At 39.4% G+C, this 21070-nt stretch overlaps 1 protein-coding gene across 6 annotated transcripts in view; it reads right to left on the reverse strand.

The window, feature by feature from the left end:
* knl1 (kinetochore scaffold 1) overlaps positions 1–21070 on the reverse strand; it is a 113141-nt gene that overhangs the window by 12025 nt on the left and 80046 nt on the right. For all 6 annotated transcript variants that reach the window (XM_060828761.1, XM_060828760.1, XM_060828762.1 and 3 more), the window contains 4 exons: positions 19605–19700; positions 18452–18491; positions 10569–10649; positions 5412–5512 (listed from right to left, as the gene is read on the reverse strand). In XM_060828761.1, coding sequence (XP_060684744.1) covers positions 5412–5512; positions 10569–10649; positions 18452–18491; positions 19605–19700 — 318 coding nt within the window. The remainder of the gene's footprint in view (positions 1–5411; positions 5513–10568; positions 10650–18451; positions 18492–19604; positions 19701–21070) is intronic.

Below are 21070 nucleotides of genomic sequence, written 5' to 3' on the forward strand. Positions count from 1 at the left end.
TGATATTCTAGAGCATGTCTTATAAGAAAGGAGGCAGTGTTAGATGTTTCGAAAAGGATTAAAGTAAACGAATCCCCAGGACCCGATAGAATCTATTCCAGAATACTGAGGGAGGCAAGAGAGGAAATTGCTGGGGCCTTGTACAAAATCATTGTATTCTGTTTAGTCACAGGAGCACTCCCGAGGACTGAACAGTAGCTAATGTAGTTCATTAAAGAAAGGCAACAGAGATAATCTGGAAAATTACAGGCTGGTAAATCACACAGAAAATTCTTATAGACAGGATTTACTCACATTTGGAAAAATATGGATTTATTAGTGACAAGCAGCACAGATTTGTACAGGGGGAGTCATGTCTCACAAACCTAATTGAGTTTTTTGAGGAAGTGACAAAAAATTTTGAGGGCAGGGTGATCGATGTCTACCTAGATTTTAGTAAGTACTTTGAATAGGTCCCTCATAGCTGCTGATGCAGAAGGTGAATTCACAGGGGATCTGTAGCAAGCTGTTAAGGTAAAAAAAATCAGTGAGTAGTGGCATAAGGCTATTTTTCTTGAATGGAGATTGGTGACCATTGGTGTTCCATAGGAATCAGTGCTGGGACCCCTGTTGTTTGTTATAGATCTATAAAAAAATGATTTGGCGGAAAATGTACATGGGCTGATTAGTAAGTTTGCGGATGACAAAGACTGGGGAACTACACACAGTGTAGTATATAAATATGCTGGAGACCTGGGCAGAGAAATGGCAGATGGAATTTAATCTAGATAAATGTGAGATGATGCATTTGAGAAAGTTTAATGCAGGAGGGAAGTATACAGTAAATGGCACCCTTAGAAGAACAAAAAAACCCTCAGAAGCATTAAAATACAGAAGGATGTATGATACAGGTGCAGTTCACAAAAGTAGCAACACAAGTGAATAAGGTGGTTCAAGGCAGTCTAGGGCACACCTGTCTAGGGCAGGTATAAAGCTGAGCAAGTCATATTGCAGCTATACAGAACTTTAGTTAGGTCACATTTAGAACATTGTGTACAGTTCTAGTAGCCACACTACTGGACGGATGTGGAGTCTCTGCAGAGGGTGCAGAAAAGATTTACAAAGATGTTGCCTGGTTTGGAGGATATTATCAATGAAGAAAGATTGGACAAACTTGGTTTGTCTTCACTTGAACATCAAAGGCCGAGGGGTGAACTGATACACGTTTACAAAATTATGAAAGTTATTGATAAAATGGATATGCAGAGTCTTTTTTCTAGGATAGAACTGTCAATTACTAGGACAGTGCCTGGAACGTGTTACCAGAGAAGGTGGTGGAAACAGAGACAACAGCAAGATTTAATAAGGCATCTTGCAGATACATAAATTTTCAGGGAATATAGAGATACGGACTGCATTGAGGCAAAAACATTTTACTGCAGGTTTGGTGGGCTGAAGGGCTTGTTCCTGTGCTGTACTGTTCTTACTTACTTTGAAATTGTGTCTCCTTAGGGCTAGGTTCCTTTATGAGATAAAACATCCTCTTAGCACCTTTTCTTTTGACATATGGTGTATTTGTAGCATATTTAAGTATATTTATCAACATTTTTGATAATTTATCAACTGTCAAATATAAAACTATAACACACAAGATAATCACTGATTCCTTAGACAACATTATATTCATATTAATAGAAAACGATTGGCATAAGTTAGCAAAGTTCCCCTCTTCCTAAACCTGAAGTCGGTGATATAACAATTCTAAATAAAAGAAACCACCACACTAAATCCAGCTCAAAAAAAGAGGTCACTGTTTAAATCACATTTAATGCATTTCCATCACATTCACCTAGCTGGGATATTTCAATTTGACAGTTACTATCCTTTAATTTAAATCCTCAAATTTAAATTTAACAATTGTCATCATTTTTACTGAAATATGATCCCCTATATAGTAGCTTCTGGACATATGCAGCCTGAAAACACATCCATTTGCAAATAATTAATTATCTGTTATTTTAAGATTTCCTGGTTCATGGTGAGCTGACCAACCCTTTGATAAACAGGTTGAATACTGTCCTTACACTTGTCTTGAAGCAGATCCCCACAGCAATGTTACCTACCCATTCTTCTCAAAAGTCCTAATGCAGTCTCCTAGTCTCAGAATTACGGAAGTTTTATGCTGGCTCCACAAATGGGCATCATTACATAGTACCAATCTCTTGCTTCTCTCCCATACACTTTATAAATTATTTTTATTCAAATAATTATCCAATGCCCTTTTGAATGCCTCATGAATCTTCTCCATTATACTTCCAGGATTCTATTCTAACTACTCACTGAGAAAATGGTTGTCTTCAAATTGACAGTCAATGCCAAAAGTGATAAGGAACAGGGAAGCTCTTACGATAAGAAGGCAAGCTACAGACTTGTAATATTGTGGATGAAAGAATCTAAAGGATCATCAATAATGTCAAACCATAAGTTGAAAGACAGGAAAAACTATAAGAGTTCAACTCCAGGATTCTTCAGTAGCAGTACTCTGGAGAAGACCAGTACATCAGGATACAATACTTGATTTGAGAGACATGTGCTGTTGTGTGGAATTTAGAATTCCACCACTAAACTGGGTAACAGCCAAGTTGGGTTGTGAAGCTTAACCTCCTTTCTTAAGGGTCTTATTTTGGTTTCTATGTGCAATAAAGTTTAAATTGTTTCAGTGTTCAATTGTGTAAGAGGTTTCTTAATAAGTAGCTGAATTAAAAGTTGCTTTACTCACTGCTCTATCTATCCTCCACCTTCAATGATCCATACACTTAGTCCCTCTGCTCCTGCACCCCCTTTCAGTTTATACTTCCTCTTTTATAGCATGGTTTAATGGTCCTTCTACTAAAATGCATCATCTCTCACTTTTTCTGCCAACTATCTGCCCACTCTACCAACTTGTCTATATCTATTAGAAGTTCTACATTGTCCAACCCACACGTTTACAGTTCTTTCAAGTTTCATGTCTTCTGCAAATTTTGCAACTGTTCCCAGCACAACATCATCAAGATCATTAATAAAGGTCACAAAAAGCAAGCGTCTTATAATCAACCTCTTGGGAACTCCACTACAAACCTTCCTTTAGCATTATAAGAATTTAATTAACTATTACTTTGTTTCCTGTTAGTGAGCCAAATTTAATTGCTACTGACCATGTTATTCAATAATCTAAAACCTTTCTCACTTTATGGAAATCCACATACATCACATTAATATAGTTATCATGACTAAGCTATTATGATACCACTTCAAAAGCTGCTGCAACTTATTTAAACACACCTTCCCATTTATAAATCCAGGCTGACTCGCAACCCACCTTTTTCCATGACCCCTAATTCTGTCCCAAAATTGCATCTAGACGTTTCTCCACCACTGAAGAATGACTGGTCTACCACGGTAATCTTTACAATCTTTCTTGAAGTAGGCTTTATAGATTTGCAATTTTAGTGTCTTCTGGCAACATTGTTGACAATAGGAAGGCTGAAATATTATGGCTAGTGAACCTACAATCCCCACTCTTACTTTCTTTACAATTCTTGGATAATCTTGTCTTGTCAACTTTAAGCATCCACAGTCTATCCAAGACTTATAAGTTTGAACCTTTGAGCAAGAGTTTCATCCTCTTTTGTCATTGCGTAGGTAGCATCTCCCTCCTTGGCGAAGAAGGATGCAAAGTATTCATTTACACTTTAGCAATGCCCCTGCCTCAAAGTGTAAACCCCTTTTTGGTCCGCAACGGACCTTACTCCTCCTTTCACCACTCTTTCTACCTTTCACCACTCTTCTACTATTTATATACCTATCTAAGTCCTTGAACCACATAAATATGCTGGTTGCCAGTTTTTCTTCAATTCCTTTTTTGGTCCTCTTATTTAACCTCCTCTGAACTGAAATAACCCTACAGAGGCCAGTATCCTGTCACCAAATTACACTTTATTTACACAGTACCAGTTCTTGATTACAGTACTGCTTCATACAGAGTCAGGCACCAGACTGGCAGTATCCCTGACACTCAACTTTGTCAGCCAGGGTTCTCTGATTGGACCAGATTAACAGCCCCAATCAAGCAATTCACTTGGAGTTCTACCTGGCTGACCTCGTTACAATCACTACATAAAACCTTCCGCATTCATCTTGGATGTAGATTTTATCGTCTATGTCACATGTGTCACGAAGTCAAAGATCACACAAAACCAGAGTATAACCCAACAGGTTTATTTGAAACTGCAAGCTTTTGGAGGTCCACTCCTGTGATTTTTAACTTTGTACACCCAAGTCCAACACCCGCACCTTCACATCATGGCTGCCATCGACACTTATCACAAGCACACTTCTTCTCCACCTTAGTTTCTACTTCTGTTTGTCATCCACAGAGTTCTGGATTAGTTTATTTTATCTTTCCTATTTGAGGGCATATACGTAGACTGTATCTGAACATGTCCTCTTTGAAGGTAGTCCATTGTTTAGTTACTGCTTATTCCAACAATGTTCTTGTACTATTGGAGTCAACACTCTTCAACTGATTTTTATTACTCTGAATTGATGCTCATTATTCTCCACCATTGTTCTGAACTTTACAATACAATGATCGCTATCTCCTAAACGTTCACCCATTGACACTGACCCACTTGTCCTGCTCATTTCCAAGAATCAGGTCCAATAGTACACAATTGTCATCCCCACAACCTCCAATACTGCTGTCTTAACTCCACCTCAACTCCCTGACAGCCTTCCCATCTCCATCCTGAAGATCTTTTGCAACTTTCCTATCTCCTCATAAACCCCTACAACCTCCCCATCTCCTTGCAACAGCAGAAATGCTAGGATCAATGGATCATCATTATGTCCATGTCCAGGTGATGCATCTGGTTTAATTCCATTTTAATTTTTAAAAACAATTTCGTACAACCAATCGCTCTGCTAGGCCACTCCAGAGGGTTTATGAGGGTCCGGAGTCACATGCAGGACCAGCCAGATAGATTTCCTTGCCTAAAAAATTTCATTAATGAGCAGATGGGCTTTCACAACAGTTAGCAATGATTTTATTGGAATTAATGTTAAATTCTATTAATAAATCTAAACTTTCATAATGGAATTTGGACCACTGTCTCTGGGCTTCTGGATTGTTAGTCCAAATGACATTAGCTCTATATCACTGCTTCCCCCTAGGCATTTTCAGTCACATTATGAACTCAGCTCTCTGAACTTGGATCATGCAGTTGTACAATGAAGTATACCCTACAATATCATAGTACGAAACGGAAGTGCTGAAATTAACTCCACAGCCATGTATCTGACACATTAAATCAAATTGGAACTCAATAATTACTGTGTTACTGGTTCAAAAAATGTATTTATATTTCAAGGCAATTAATTAGCATTCTTACACACAGGCTCGCCAAAATTCAAAGTGAGTTCCAGAGAGTCGTACAGAAATTTATAAACAGCCTGATCATCCTGGCAGAGGCATAATGTCCACTCTAACAGCCTGCAAAGAGATGAAGAAAATAAACAATGAACACCACAAGTTAGTCATTCCAACACCATTTTGGGTAGAACATAACAACTAGGAGCAGGAGTAGGTTATCTGGCCCTTCAAGCCTGCTCCGCCATTCAATAAGATTGTGACTGAACGCAGCTCCACTTGCACGCCCTCTCACCATAACCCCTTCATTGTTTAAAAAAAATCTATCTTAGCTTTAAAATCATTTACTGAAGTAGAGTCAACTACTTCATTTGGCATCATGAGGACAGCTGTAATGAAGATGGAGAAACTGAGAGATTGGAATAGAACCTTTACAGGAAATAGGTGGCATCGTGTATAGTCAAGGTAATAATGGGAGTCAGTGGGTTTGCAGAGGATATTGGTGGCCATTCTATCCCCAGAAATGTACACTTTCTCCATCCTGATTAACAATGGCAATTGAGCGCACCATCTGTAAGATGCACTGCAGCAAATCACTAAGGCTTCTTTGGTATTAATATCAACATTGAGTAGGAACAATAAAAGGATAGATCCTCAGCTGTACAAGACACTGCACAGTGTTTCAGATCAAGTTAAATAAAAGTCTTCTGCGGCACGGTGGCTCAGTGGTTAGCACTGCTGCCTCACAGCACCAGGGTCCCAGGTTCAATTCCAGCCTCAGGTGACTATCCGTGTGGAGTTTGCACATTCTCCCCGTGTCTGTGTGGGTTTCTTCCTCACACAGTCCAAAGATGTGCAAGCCAGGTGAACTGGCCATGCTAAATTAGTGCATTAGTCAGAGGGAAATGAGTCTGGGTGGATTATTCATCGGAGGGTTGGTGTGGCCTTGAGTCGAAGGGCCTGTTTCCACACTGTAGGCAATCTAATCTAATCTATTCTCCTCAGAGAGATGAAATGGTATATTTACATCAGTTGAAACATTTGAAATAGTCAAAGTATGATAAAATGCTGACTGGGAAAATTAATTATTCAATTATTTGCATTTTCTCTTTCAACCTTTATATGTTTTATTTTCCACTTGCCTATATGAATTAGCCCCTTATGCTTATTTAAGCACTGTATTAAGAATAATCACAAAATTCAATTCTGTACCAATGTTCCACCTTTCTCCTTCCACCCTCTCAACCCATCTAAATTAACCTCCATAGAAACAGATGGTGCTCAGTCACAACTATGGATCTGTAGCGTAGGCAGAAACCATATATATAGGCCCCTGTGCCTCATATCAATGTGTTGCTTTCTGTTTTCTTGTTTTTTCTCCACTATGGACCTTTATTTTTGCAGAGTATGGTTTTGTAATGTCATTGGTTTTCCAATGCTTTATTCTAGTAATTGTTTGGTAGCTCAGAATGTGAACGTTCCTAAAAAAGAATAGAAAGTTGAAAATGTTTATTTTGCAACATCAAAAAGTTTAATTTGCTCCCCATTTTTTGAGACTTCACTGAAACCACACAAGAATCCCTGAAGGCAATGAGATTGCCAAGTACATACATTCTTCAAACAGTGATTATTTTTAAATCAAAGAAGCTGAGCGATATTATTGCTTTGTTCAAAGTATGATATATAACCCAGTTAAATGTGACTGGAAACTCCAACTGAGCAGAAATTGGGAAAAAAGCATAGCCATTCATTTTAGAAGGATTCCATTTATGTTTTTAACAGTTTTGTATAAAATGGTTTCCAGTTCATATTAGTGACTATTACTGTATTGTATGCATTATTAACAAGATAATATTTTGGTAGAAAACAGATGTGTACATTTATTGAAAGGAGGAGGAGATTAAGTAGAGTCTGTATTGTCTAAACTCGGTGATATTTCAGAATTATAGAGATATTTATGTTGCTGTCATTAATGTAATGCTTATTTTCATTACCATCATTCTGATGAAAGATTTCTTTTTTTATCCAGTGCTTTTCGAAGAATTAACTTTATACTTATTTACAACCAAGAAATATTTTTATATGGGGCAGTTATTGGTGTCAATGCCACCAATAACGTCTTTCAAAAATTGCAACAGATATATTATTGCATTATGCAGGCTGCAGTAGATACAAATTCAACAGGAATTCAGAATTTTAAAGGAATGAAACAAAATAGTAACCAGGTTGGTTGTTTGATAACAAAGTTTGATGCCTAGAGAAAAGAACTGGTGGATCAAGGGTTGCTTTTGCACTAAGTGGTTTTACAGAAGTAAATCATATTTCTTAAAAGGTGTACAAATGCCAAATTTGCAAAATAACCAACTAGTTACAGAGAACAGTGTTTCTTCATATGTTCATTTGTTCTTTTTTCAAAGTTGACATTATCATACTTTTCAATCACTATCCATCATGAACACAAAAGGCTTTTAACTGACAATAATCTTATCTCAGTGAAAGGCTGAAATCAGGGTAGTATAGATAGCTTTGACAGGGAAAGAAGAGAGGGGAAGAAGAGGAAGAGAAATAAACTAAAAAATGTTCAGTTGGCCATTTTATCACATCAGGCAATATAATACAACTTCTTCCTTATCACAAAAGGAGCTAATGAAGGTTGGAAGAACAGAAATGGGGTAAAATAATCAAAATACAATAATCTAAATTATACCAGATTAGAAGAAAGATTTCAGACTTGAGGTTAGAATTACTGAGCAAGACACCCCATCATCTTTTAAACTGACATTTAAATGCAAAAAATATTACCATTTGCTTAACAAAAGCAACATTTAAGTAGTGACAACAATATAAATCTAAAGTTAGTTATTCCTTTTAAGCTTTGAACTGCAGAACACAGGCACTGAATTAAAGATCACCCCCCCCCCCAATACCTTGACTGAAATCTTTTGCAAGTTACTTTCCCCTTCTATAGCAAGGCAGCAAGAAGTTCAGCTTAAGATTAGTCAGTTCCCCAGCCCACAGGAAAGTGTAGCTGGAATACAGTTAGGCACAGATCACATTTCATGAAAATCAGCTTCTGATCTTGGATCTGGTAATAAGGCAGGTAGTGATTATAACATAGTTAATTTAATATTCAGTTTGAAAGTGAGAAACTTATTTTGGAACCAACTGTGTTTAAAGAGATTTACAATGAATTCAGTATGGAATTAGCTAAAAGGTGACTGGGCAAGAATGACAGTAAGCAAACAATGACAGACATTTATGACGGTAATTCATGTCTATCATGCAAAAATACATCCAGTAAAGAGGAAAGATTCTAGTGTGATAAATCAACTATGGCTAAACAAGGAAGTTAAGAAAATATTGAAAGATAAACCATATAGAAAGGAGGCCAAAGTCAGAGACTGCCCCCAAAGACTGGGATAAATTCAGAGTCCAGCAAAGGAAGACTAAAAAGATTATATGATGGCAAACTAGCAAAAAATAAAGGAACTGACAATAAAAGCACCTTTAAATATAGGAAAGAGAGAGAGATTAAAGTAAACATAGGCCCCTTAGAAAATGAATCTGGGGGATAGTTTTAAGAAACAAGGAAATGTATCATCTTTTCAGTGGAAGATACTTTGGACATTAATACAAAGGAATATTAAGGAGGAATTAATACTACAGAATTAATATTAAACAAACTAATGGGACTAAAGGCAGGTAAGTCCACTGACCCTGATGGTTTGCATTCTAGGATCCTAAAAGTGGTAGCTATAGATAGTGGATGCATTGATTGTAATTTTCCAAAAATCCTTGGTTTTTGGAGAAGTCCCACGTAATTGGAAAACTACCAGTATGACAGCTCTATTCAAAAGGGCAAGGCAAAGAAAGGTAGCTGTCGGCTAATGAGACTAAAATCTATTGTTGGAAAAGTATTGGAATCAATTATTAAGAAAGTAATATCAAAACATTTGGAAAATCATAATCTAATCAAGTTGAGTCAAAATGACTTCATGAAAAGGGAAATTATGTTTGACTAATTTATTGGAGCTTTTTGAGGACATCTCAACTAGATGGAGAGAGCAGAACTGATATTTGTATAGCATTGTAACAACATTGTATTTGGACTTCCACAAGGTGTTCAACAAAGTACTGCACAAAAGATTAAGTCATAGCAGCCAATGTTGGCGGTGGTGTACTGGCATTGGTAGGAAACACTGAGTGGACAAAAGGTATTCTTTGTCAGGTTGGCAATGGGTTCCTCAGGAATCATTGCTGGGACCACAATACACTATACTTGGAAGAAAGAAATGAATTACTGTAGCCAAAAATAGATGGAAAGGCAGTTTCTAAGAGGAATATAAATCAATTAGAGAGAGAGAATGATAGGTTAAGTAAATACGCAAGAAGTTGGCAAATTGAGTATAATGCAGAAAAAATTTAAAGTTGTTTAGTTTGGAAGGGAGAACCAAAGAATAGAATATTATTTAAATGGAGAAAAACTGCAGCAAGTTGCAACATAATGGGACTAGAGGTACTTGTACACAAAACAATCACAGGTGTATAAGCAGTCAGGAAGGCTAATGGAATGTTGGTCCTTATAAAGGAGTTGGAGTATTAGTAGGGGAGTCTTACTTCAACCATACAAGGTGCTGATGAGGCCACATCTGGAATAGTGAACAGTTTTGGTCTTGTTTTTTAAGGAAAGGTATCATACCATTATAGACAGTTCAGAGAAGGTTCACTCCAATGATCCCTGGTATGGAGGGACTGCCTTATGAGTAAAGACTAAACACTGGAATTTAAAAGAAAGACAAGTTGATCTCATTGAATGTATAGAATTCTTAAGGGAGTTACCATGGTCAATGCTGAGACAATGTTTCCCCTCATGGGAGAATCTAAAAGTAGAGGATGTAGCCTCAGAATAAAGGGCACCTATTTAATGAGATGAGGGGGAATTTCTTCTCGCAAAGGGTTGAGTATCTTTGGAACTCCTTGCTATAGAGAGCTGTGGGGGCAGAGTCCTTCTGTTGATTTAAGGTAGAGATAGACTCATTATTCATCAGTACGGTTATAGGGAAAGAAGAAATAGACGTGAGGAATGTTGGCTCAGTCATGATCCTATTGAATGAAGCAGGCCCAAGGGGCTGAACAAATTACTCCTGTTCTTACAATAACTACTTGCTTTGGTACTCACTCCTGGAACTCTTCTTTTAGATCCCACACATTGGCAGCCTTTTCCTGCAGTTCTTTTTCATTAAGAACTTTGGTGAGTTGACTGAAGGAAAAAATATTAAATGGTCTTAATAAAACAGTTCAAGAATCAAGAATACATTTTAGAATGAAAATTAACCGAATTACAGATAAATTGAGTAGACAATACGACAGATAATGTGGATGTGAAAGGCTATTCAACGTGGTGGTAAGAATAGAAAAACTTTTTATTTAATAAAATGCGAGAAACTTGTAAATGATTTCAAAAGACATGTTAGTGTGTGCATACATAGAAAACAAAGTCAGCATGCAAGTACTCAAGAGATTAGTTGGTCTTTGTTGCAAGAGATTTGTGTACAGGAGTAAAGCCAGCATGCCACAATTGTACCAAGTTGTGGCAAGGCCAAATTTAGATAGCTTTGGGCAGTTTTGATCTCCATAATTAAGGGCATACTTTTATTGGAGCAAAAGGTTCACCGGATCGGTCCCTGGAATGAGAAGCTGAATAAATTGGACCCATGATCTCTTGAGTTTAGAAGAATGAGAAAAAAAACTCATTGAATCCCCTTCAGAATCACGTAGGTTTGACAGGGTAGATGCCAAGGTGTTGCTTTCACTGGTCAGGAAATCTAAAACATCAGGGAACAGTCTCAGGATAAAGGGGGATAATCATTTAGAATGGACAAATTGTTTCAAATGACCGTCTTCGGAATCTACTTCAGAACATTGGAGATACTGTATTGTAGAATGCATAAAAAGTTGGCAGAGTCAGATTATTGTTATTTTAGGGAATCAAGGTTATTGGAAGCAGAGGTGCTGGTGGGAAAATGGAGTTGGAGCACAAGGTCAACTATGATCATACTGAATGGCAGGACAGGTTCAACAGGTCTTACAGTCTACTACTACATTGATTTCTTGTGTCCTTGAGCATTCTTTAAGATTGCAACATACAAAAGTCACCATCAGCCACTGTAATAATGACCTTCCTTCCCATTCAAGGGCAGAAATGGGAGTTTTTGCTGATGACTGCGCAATGTTCAGTGCCATTAGCAGTTCCTCAGTTGATGAAGGTACTTCCATTCTTGCAGCAAGACCCGCATAATAATCAGAGTTGGCTAGTAACTGGCAAGTAGCACTCATGCCACAAATGCCTGACAACAGCTATCGTCACCAAAATAAAATCAAACTAACTATCTCCTCTTGACATTGAACATCTCTGAATCTCCTACTATTAACAGCCTGGGTGATTGGTATGGAAGAGAAACCTAGCTGGTTCAGTATATTAATACGGGTGTTACTGTTATGAACCCAGCTGGTGGTAATACTGGACAAACCAGATTCCAAAGGGAAACCATGCATTTTAGTGAATTATCTGTCTGCTATCCACTTAAATTTCTTACTTGACTGATGAGTTCATAAGTGTTCCCTTTTGGCAACTTTCTGCACATTCACCACATGTGTTTCTCACTGTAACTGTCTCTCCACTAGAACATAGAAAGATACAGCGCAGTACAGGCCCTTCGGCCCTCGATGTTGCGCCGACCGAATCCTACCTAACCTACACTAGCCCAATAACTTCCAAATGCCTATCCAATGCCCGCTTAAATGACCATAAAGGAAAGTTCACCACTGCTACTGGCAGGGCATTCCATGAACTCACAACCCGCTGTGTAAAGAATCTACCCCTAACATCTGTCCTATACCTACCACCCCTTAATTTAAAGCTGTGTCCCCTAGTAACACCTGACTCCATTAGCGGTAAAAGGTTCTCAGTGTCGACCCTATCTAAACCCCTAATCATCTTATACACCTCTATCAAATCTCCCCTAAACCTTCTCTTCTCCAATGAGAACAGCCCCAAGTGCCTCAGCCTTTCCTCATGAGATTTTCCTACCATTCCAGGCAACATCCTGGTAAACCTCCTCTGCACTCGTTCCAATGCCTCCACATCCTTCCTATAGTATGGCGACCAAAACTGCACACAATACTCCAGATGAGGCCGCACCAGAGTCTTATACAGTTGCAACATGACCTCAGGACTCCGGAACTCAATTCCTCTACCAATAAAGCCCAGTACACCATATGCCTTCCTCACAGCACTATTTACCTGGGTGGCAACTTTCAGAGATCTGTGTACATGGACACCAAGATCCCTCTGCTCATCCACACTACCAAGTAGCCTACCATTAGCTCAGTAATCCATCTTCTTGTTAGTCCTACCAAAGTGAATGACTTCACACTTAGCTACATTGAATTCCATTTGCCACATTTCTGCCCAGCTCTGCAACTTATCTATATTCCGCTGTAACCTACCACTTCCTTCCTCACTATCCACAACTCCACCGACTTTTGTGTCATCCGCAAACTTGCTTACCCAGCTTTCAAGCCCTTCCTCTAGATCATTTATAAAGATAACAAAAAGCAATGGTCCCAAAACAGATCCTTGTGGTACACTGCTAGTAACTGCACTCCAAGATGAACATAGTCCATCAACTACTACCCTCTGTCTCCTTCCAGCCAGCCAATTCCTAATCCAAACCTCTAATGTATCCTCAATGCCATACCTCCGTAGTTTTAGCATTAGCCTACCATGGGGAACCTTATCGAACGCCTTACTAAAATCCATATACACAACATCTACTGCTTTACCCTCGTCCACTTCCTTAGTCACCTTCTCAAAGAACTCAATAAGGTTTGTGAGGCACGACCTGCCCTTCACAAAACCATGCTGGCTATCCTTGATCACGTTATTCCTATCCAGATGTTCATAAATCTTATCCCTTACCATTCTCTCTAAGACTTTGCCCACCACTGAAGTCAGACTCACTGGCCTATAGTTACTAGGGCTATCCCTACTCCCTTTCTTGAACAAGGGGACCACATTCGCTATCCTCCAGTCCTCTGGTACTATTCCCGTTGACAATGACGACATAAAAATCCAGGCCAATGGCTCTGCTATCTCCTCCCTAGCTTCCCATAGGATCCTAGGGTAAATGCCATCAGGCCCAGGAGACTTATCTATTTTCATCCTCTCCAATATTCCCAGAACCTCTTCCCTGCATATTTCCAGGCCATCCATTCTAATCATTTGTGACTCCATATTCACATCAGCAACAGTGTCCTGTTCCTGAGTGAATACTGATGAAAAGTATTGATTTAGTGTCTCTCCAATCTCCTCCGCCTCCACACACAACTTCCCACTACTATCCTTGACTGGACCGATACCTACCCTAGTCATCCTTTTATTCCTGACATACCTATAGAAAGCCTTTGGGTTTTCCCTAATCCTACCAGCTAAAGACTTTTCATGTCCCCTTCTCGCTTCTCTTAGCTCTCTCTTTAGATTCTTCCTGGCTACCTTATAACTCTCTATCGCCCCAACTGAACCTTCACGCCTCATCTTTACATATGCCGCCTTCTTCCCTTTCACAAGGGATTCCAATTCCTTACTAAACCACGGCTGCCTCACAAGGCCCTTTACACCATGCCTGACTGGTACATACTTATCGAGGACACGTAGTAGCTGCTCCTTGAACAATCCCCACATCTCATTAGTGTTCTTCTCTTGAAGCCTGTTTTTCCAATCCACACATCCTAAGTCATGCCTCACTGCATCATAATTTCCCTGCCCCCAGCTATAACTCTTGCCCTGCGGCGCACACTTATCCCTCTCCATCACTAAAGTAAAAGTCACCGAGTTGTGGTCACTGTCCCCGAAGTGCTCACCTACCTCCAAGTCTAACACCTGGCCTGGTTCATTACCTAGAACCAAATCCAGTATAGCCTCACCTCTTGTTGGCCTGTCTACATATTGTGTCAGGAAACCCTCCTGCACACATTGGACAAACACCGACCCATCTAATGAACTCGAGCTACAGCTCTCCCAGTCAATATCTGGGAAGTTAAAGTCCCCCATAACAACCACCCTGCTACCTTCACTCTTTTCCTGAATCATCCTCGCAATATTATCCTCTACTTCTCTAGGACTATTAGGAGGCCTGTAGAAAACACCTAACAGGGTGACCTCACCTTTCCTATTTCTAACCTCAGCCCAAACTACCTCAGATGGCAAGTCCTCTTCCATCGTCCTTTCCACTGCTGTAATACTATCTTTGACAAGTAATGCCACACCTCCCCCTTTTTTACCCCCATGTCTGATCCTACTAAAACATTTAAACCCTGGAACCTGCAACAGCCATTCTTGTCCCTGTTCTACCCACGTCTCTGTAATGGCCACAACATCGAAGTCCCAGGTACCAACCCACGCTGCAAGTTCACCTACCTTATTTCTTATACTTCTGGCATTGAAGTATACACACTTCAATCCACCCTTCTGTTTACAGGCACCCTCCTCCGAGATCGCTGCATTATTCATAACCTCCCTACACTCAAGGTCCTGTACCCTAAAGCTACAGTCCAGGTTCCCATGCCCCGGCGGAGTTAGTTTAAACCCTCCCAAAGAGCACTAGCAAACCTCCCCCCAAGGATACTGGTGCCCCTCAGGTTCAGGTGTAGACCATCCTTTTTATAGAGGTCCCACCTTCCCCAGAAAGAACCCCAGTTGTCCAGAAACCGGAATCCCTCCCTCCTGCACCATCCCTGTAGCCACTCATTTAACTGCTCTCTCTCCCTATTCCTCGACTCTCTATCATGTGGCACGGGTAACAAACCAGAGACTACAACTCTGTTTGTTCTAACTCTGAGCTTCCAACCTAGCTCCCTGAAAGCCTGTCTGACATCCTCACCCCTCTTCCTACCGATATCGTTGGTGCCAACGTGGACCACGATCGATACACCGACTAATTCACTGAACTCTAACAAAAGATCTGGGCTTTTTTCAAATTGTCTACTTGGACCGGTAAAATGGCTGATGACTATATTTATATCTGATAGTCTGGAGACTGCCAAAACTAAAACTTCTGCTGATATGACAATTTTTTCTCTCCAAAATAGACCTACTATTGGCCTTTAGCCAGCTGTCTCCCTCTCTGGATTACAAGAGCTTGATTTAATCAACACTTAAGGCATTTATTTTATCAGGTAGCTCATTTAGTCAACTAGCTTAAAACATATTTCTAGGAAATGTTGTTTCGATCCATTTCCGAACACGTGTTTTTGACCTTTTAAAAAAAAGTTATCTTAATTCAATTGAAAACTAAAAACCCATTTATTTATATCTTATAATGCTCACCAATTCTCACCATCCTCTTTTATGCATCCCTTAAACCCATCCTTAAATTTTGGATTTCTCAACTATCTGTGCAATCGTTCTGAGATTCACTCAAATTTGCACCTAAATCAATGAATAATTACTGAATTGAAGATAAATTTTCAGTTTAACTAGCAAAATTGAAACCGGCGTCTGTTCAAAGATGAAAAATCACTCTTTGTATCTCAGTGCGAGCAAATATTGAATTGGAACAAACACTAAAGTTCAGATAGAAAGGCTAGTAGATATAGGGAATGCTGGAAGACTAGAGAAATTGAGGTTTTGCTTAAAAAAAAAGAAGAAAGCTTATGTCAGGTTTAGATAGCAGAGATCGAGTGAATCCTTAGAAGAGTATAAAGGCTTTAGCGGTATACTTAAGAGGGAAATCAGGAGGATAAAAAGAAGACATGAGATAGCTTTGGCAAATAGGGTTAAGGAGAATCCAAAGGGTGTTTACAAATACATTATGGACAAAAGGGTAACTAGGGAGAGAATAGATCAACAAGGCAGCTGATGTGTGGAGCTGCAGGAAATGGGGAAGAATCTAAATGAGTATTTTGCATCAGTGTTTACTGTAGAAAAGAACATGGAAAATATAGCTTGTGGGGAAATAGATGATGACATCTTGAACAATGCCTATAATATAGGTGCTGGATGTCTTGGAATGCATAAAAGTGGATAAATCCCCAGGACCTGATCAGGTGTACCCAAGAACTCTGTGGGAAGCTACAGAAGTGATTGCTGGGTCCCTTGCTGAGTTATTTGTATCATTGATAATCACAGGTGAAGTGCTGGAAGACTGCAGGTTGGCTATCGTGGTGCAACTATTTAAGAACGGTGGTAAAGAAAAGCCAAGGAACTATAGACTGGTGAGTCTGACATCGGTGGTGGGCAAGTTGGTGGAGGGAATCCTGAGGGACAGGATTTACATGTATTTGGAAAGGCAAGGGCCGAGTAGGGATAGTCAGCATAATTTTGTCCTTGGGAAATCATGTCTCCCGAACTTGATTGAGTTTTTTAAAGAAGTAACAAAGAGGATTGGTGAGGACAGAGCAAAAGACACAATTCACATGGACTTCAGTAAGGCATTCGACAACGTTCCTCATGGGAGACTGATTAGCGAGTTCAGATCTCATGGAATACAGGAAGAACTAGCCATTTGGATGTAAAAAAAGGCTTGTAGCTCGAAGGTGGTAGTGGAGGGTTGCTTTGCAGACTGGAGGCCTGTGACCACAGGTGTTCCACAAGGATTGGTGCTGGGTCCACTGCTTTTCGTCATTTGTATATAAATGGTTTGGATGTGAACGTAGGAGGTATAGTTAGTAACTTTGCAGTGGACAGTAAAGAAGGTTACCTCAGAGTACAAAGGGATCTTGATCAGGTGGGCCAATGGACTGAGGAATGGCAGATGGAATTTAATTTAGATAAATGAGAGGTACTGTATTTTGGGAAAGCAAATCACAGCAGGATGTATACACTTGATGGTCAGGTCCAAGGGAGTGTTGCTGAACAAAGAGACCTTGGACAGCAGATTCATAGTTCCTTGAAAGTAGAGTCGCAAGTAGATAGGATAGTGAAGGCGACAGTTGGTACGCTCTCCTTTAATGTACAGGGCATTGGTTAGACCACTTTGTAATATTGCATGCAATTCTGGTCTCCTTTCAATCGGAAGGATGTTGTAAAACTTGAAAGGGTTCAGAAAAAATTTACAAGCATGTTGTTAGGGTAGGAGGGCTTCAGCTATAGAGAGAGGTTGAATAGGCTGGGTTGTTTACCCTGGTGCATCAGAGGCTGAGGGATGAGCTTATCAAGGTTTATAAGATCATGGAGTGTCGGAGGCTGAGGGGTGACCTTATAGAGGTTTACAAAATTATGAGGATAGGGTAAATAGGCAAAGTCTTTTCCCTGGGGTCGGGAAGTCCAGAGCTAGAGGGCATAGGTTTAGGGTGGGAGGGGAAAGATATAAAAGAGACCCAAGGGGCAACTTTTTCACACAGAAAGTGCTACGTGTATGGAATGAACTGCCAGAGGAAGTGGTGGAGGCTGGTACAATTTCAACATTTAAGAGGCATTTGGATGGGTATATGAATAGGAAGGGTTTGGAGGGATATAGGCCGGGTGCTGGCTGGTGGGCCTAGATTGGGATATCTGGTCGGCATGGACCGGTTGGACTGAAGGGTCTGTTTCCATGCTGTACATCTCTATGACTCTACGACTCCAAATAGACAAGGTCTTTTCCCTGGCGTGGGGGTGTCCAGAACTAGTAGGCACAGGTTTAGGGCAAGAAGGGAAAGATATAAAAGAGGCCTAAGGGGCAACATTTTCATGCAGAAGGTGGTGAGTATATGGAAGTGGTGGAGCCTGATACAATTACAGCATTTAAAGGCATTGGATGGGTATATGAATTCGAAGGGTTTAGAGGAATATGGGCGAAGTGCTGGCAAATGGGACTAGATTAGGTTAAGATAGCTGGTTGGCATGGATGAGTTGGACCAAAGGGTCTGTTTCTGTGCTGTACGTCTCTATGATTCTATGTTTAAACAAACATTCATATGACAGAAGCATTGAGAAATACAGATCCAATCCTGAAAGCTGAACTATGGTAAAATAGCTGGGAAAAAAAAACACATTAACAAACACAATGGTATAAAACATACCTTTCCACTTCACAGTATTCTGCTTGAAGTTTCTTCAGCTCTGTACAGAAAAAGAGCTGAGTTATTTAGAGCAGTATTGAAAAATATAACATTTAAATTATTTGCCAATTTTACACATTTTTATTCTTTGGTTGTCAAACCCAAATTATTACTCCTATTATTGAGCAGCATCATGCGCCAGAACATAAACCTGCAAGAACAATTACTGATAAATCTAGATAAAATGTGCAACTGACATCAACAATGGTTAGTTGTACAACTGTCCAAGATCAAACAACACTAACTCTGCACATACTCAAGATTACTGATATTTCAAGGAGCTAAGTAAGAATAAGCCATTCATTCACACATTAAGAATTAAAGGAAATTTTCTATCTTCGATGAGGAGACCTTCAGTGCTTGTGAACAATCCTTTTTTAGTTACTCATCAGCATCAAACAGATGAAAAGCTAAAACAATACAATGGCCATGTATAGCTCCCCATATAGCACAGCAACATCACTCCTTTCAACATAACCTGAAAAGCATCTCTCCAAGTCACTTTACATTTCTTTCCAGTACCTGAGTTCCAAATTAGTGCAATGAGAGGAGATATTTTACTCTATGAAGCAGCAAATTTTCTTGTGGAATTATTTCAACTGTGGAGACTAAATCCAATCAGTTTTAACTTCATTCATACCCCCCCAAAAAAATTAGATGTCACAGAATGTAGCTTTCCACCTACTCCCCAAAGAAAATACTTCAAATGTCTAGGTAGGAAAATGAAACACGGACAAAGCGACCAAGAGGGAGAAACAGAGAGAAGTCAAATTAAAGCTGACCTTATATTTCCGTACTCAGCATAATTTTTTTTATACAAAATGTATACTTCACTTATTTTCATAACTTAGCTTTCGAATTAAAAATAGAAATTTAGCCAATGGTTTGAAATCAGTGTTGTTTCCTAAAATAATGGTGTTCAAGTGGCAAAGCACACATGCTAGCGGATTTGCTTAAACTTGTCAGAACTGACTATAATTTGCATTCATGACATGCTTCAGTTTTAAGTGTCAATTTTCAAATATCAAAATCAGAACCACCTACACAAATATGATTTCTATAACCAATAAGATTTTTTCCTCATGCCTACTTCTTTTGCTATCCAATTGCTTACCCTCACGTCTGTCACGCACAGTTTGCTCCAGCTGTGTAATACTATCATCATTGTCAATGACATCGGCACTGCTCTCACCCAGATGATCTAAATTTGCTACATTCAAGAGAAAACGCATTAATTTTCAAGAAAAAGAAATTAAGGAAGTTAATGTATAAAGGTTAGATAACTGCAAATACAATGAGTCATACGATAAACAAATCTCTATGAAATGAGCATTTCCAATCCAGGATATTAGTGGAATTTTCTCACATTTTTGTATATGTTAATCATAATTTTCTGAAGCTTTCTAGATTTGAGATACGTGATTTTGGATTGGAAAATCTCAACATCACTACTATTTTAAGGAATGATGGAAAACACAAAACTCTAGTCTTCTCAGTTAAACACAAGCTATGGGGAACTTACTGAAATCTATTAATGGGACAAAGCACTTGAAGCACTATAATACCAAAAGCTAATATGGATGTGTGTAGAGTAGGTCACATTTGACTGAGTTAATACAAGAGAACCAGGCAGGTGGTGCAGAAGTCACTCAAGTACCTTGTCTGATGATTGATATTCAATTTTGGACACTGATGAGAGTTATGATTTTGCAGGGATCTGCAGTCAGACCCAACTCTCTGGCGCCCTGGTGATTCTTTTGTAGAAGGAGGGAGGAATCAGAGTGGAAGAGCAATAGAGATAGAGGATTTCATAGTCACGAGATCAAGCAGACCTTGTCTGCAACAGTAAATGTCAAAGATACCTGAGATGGCAGCAGAATATCCTTCGGGAGGAGAGGGAGTGAACAGCCAGAGGGCATCTTTCAGGTGTACAAACATGATAGAAAGAGAATCATGAAAGCAGACTTCAGGGAGTTAGGCAGAAAATTGAAAAGGAGAACCTGAAAAGCAGTAATCTTAGGACTATTCCCAGTGGCATGGGTAGTAAGTACAGGATGAGAAGGATTGATCAGTTGAACATATTGCTGGAGAAGTAGTGTGGAAGGAAGGGCGTACATTTTCTGAGGCATTGGGACGTGAACAAGCTGGGCAGTTAAACTTGGATAAAAGCAAGATTAATATTCTCACAGTAAGTTTATTTGAGACAGTCTGAACTATCGTGTCAGGGGATGAAAATCTGAGGGTTAACTCAAATTGGAAGGAACTAAAACTGGTAAAAGAAAGAAGATTGGCATATGAAATGAAGGAGAACGAGAGTTTGAGTTTGACTTATTGTTGACACATTCATTGAAAGAGTGAAAAAAAGTGTTTTACGAACAATACTGGCAGATCTTACCACACAAAGTTCATCAGGGTAGCAAAATAGTGCAAATTAAACATTACAGCTACAGAGAAGGTGCAGAAAGAGATCAGAATGAACATTTGGGAGGTCCATTCAAAGTCTGATAAGAACGGGGAAGAATCTGTTCTTGAATCTGCTTGTACGCGTTTTCAAACTTCATTATTTTCTGCCCAATGGAA

Source organism: Hemiscyllium ocellatum, chromosome 8 (assembly GCF_020745735.1).
Source record: "Hemiscyllium ocellatum isolate sHemOce1 chromosome 8, sHemOce1.pat.X.cur, whole genome shotgun sequence".
NCBI lineage: Eukaryota > Metazoa > Chordata > Chondrichthyes > Orectolobiformes > Hemiscylliidae > Hemiscyllium > Hemiscyllium ocellatum.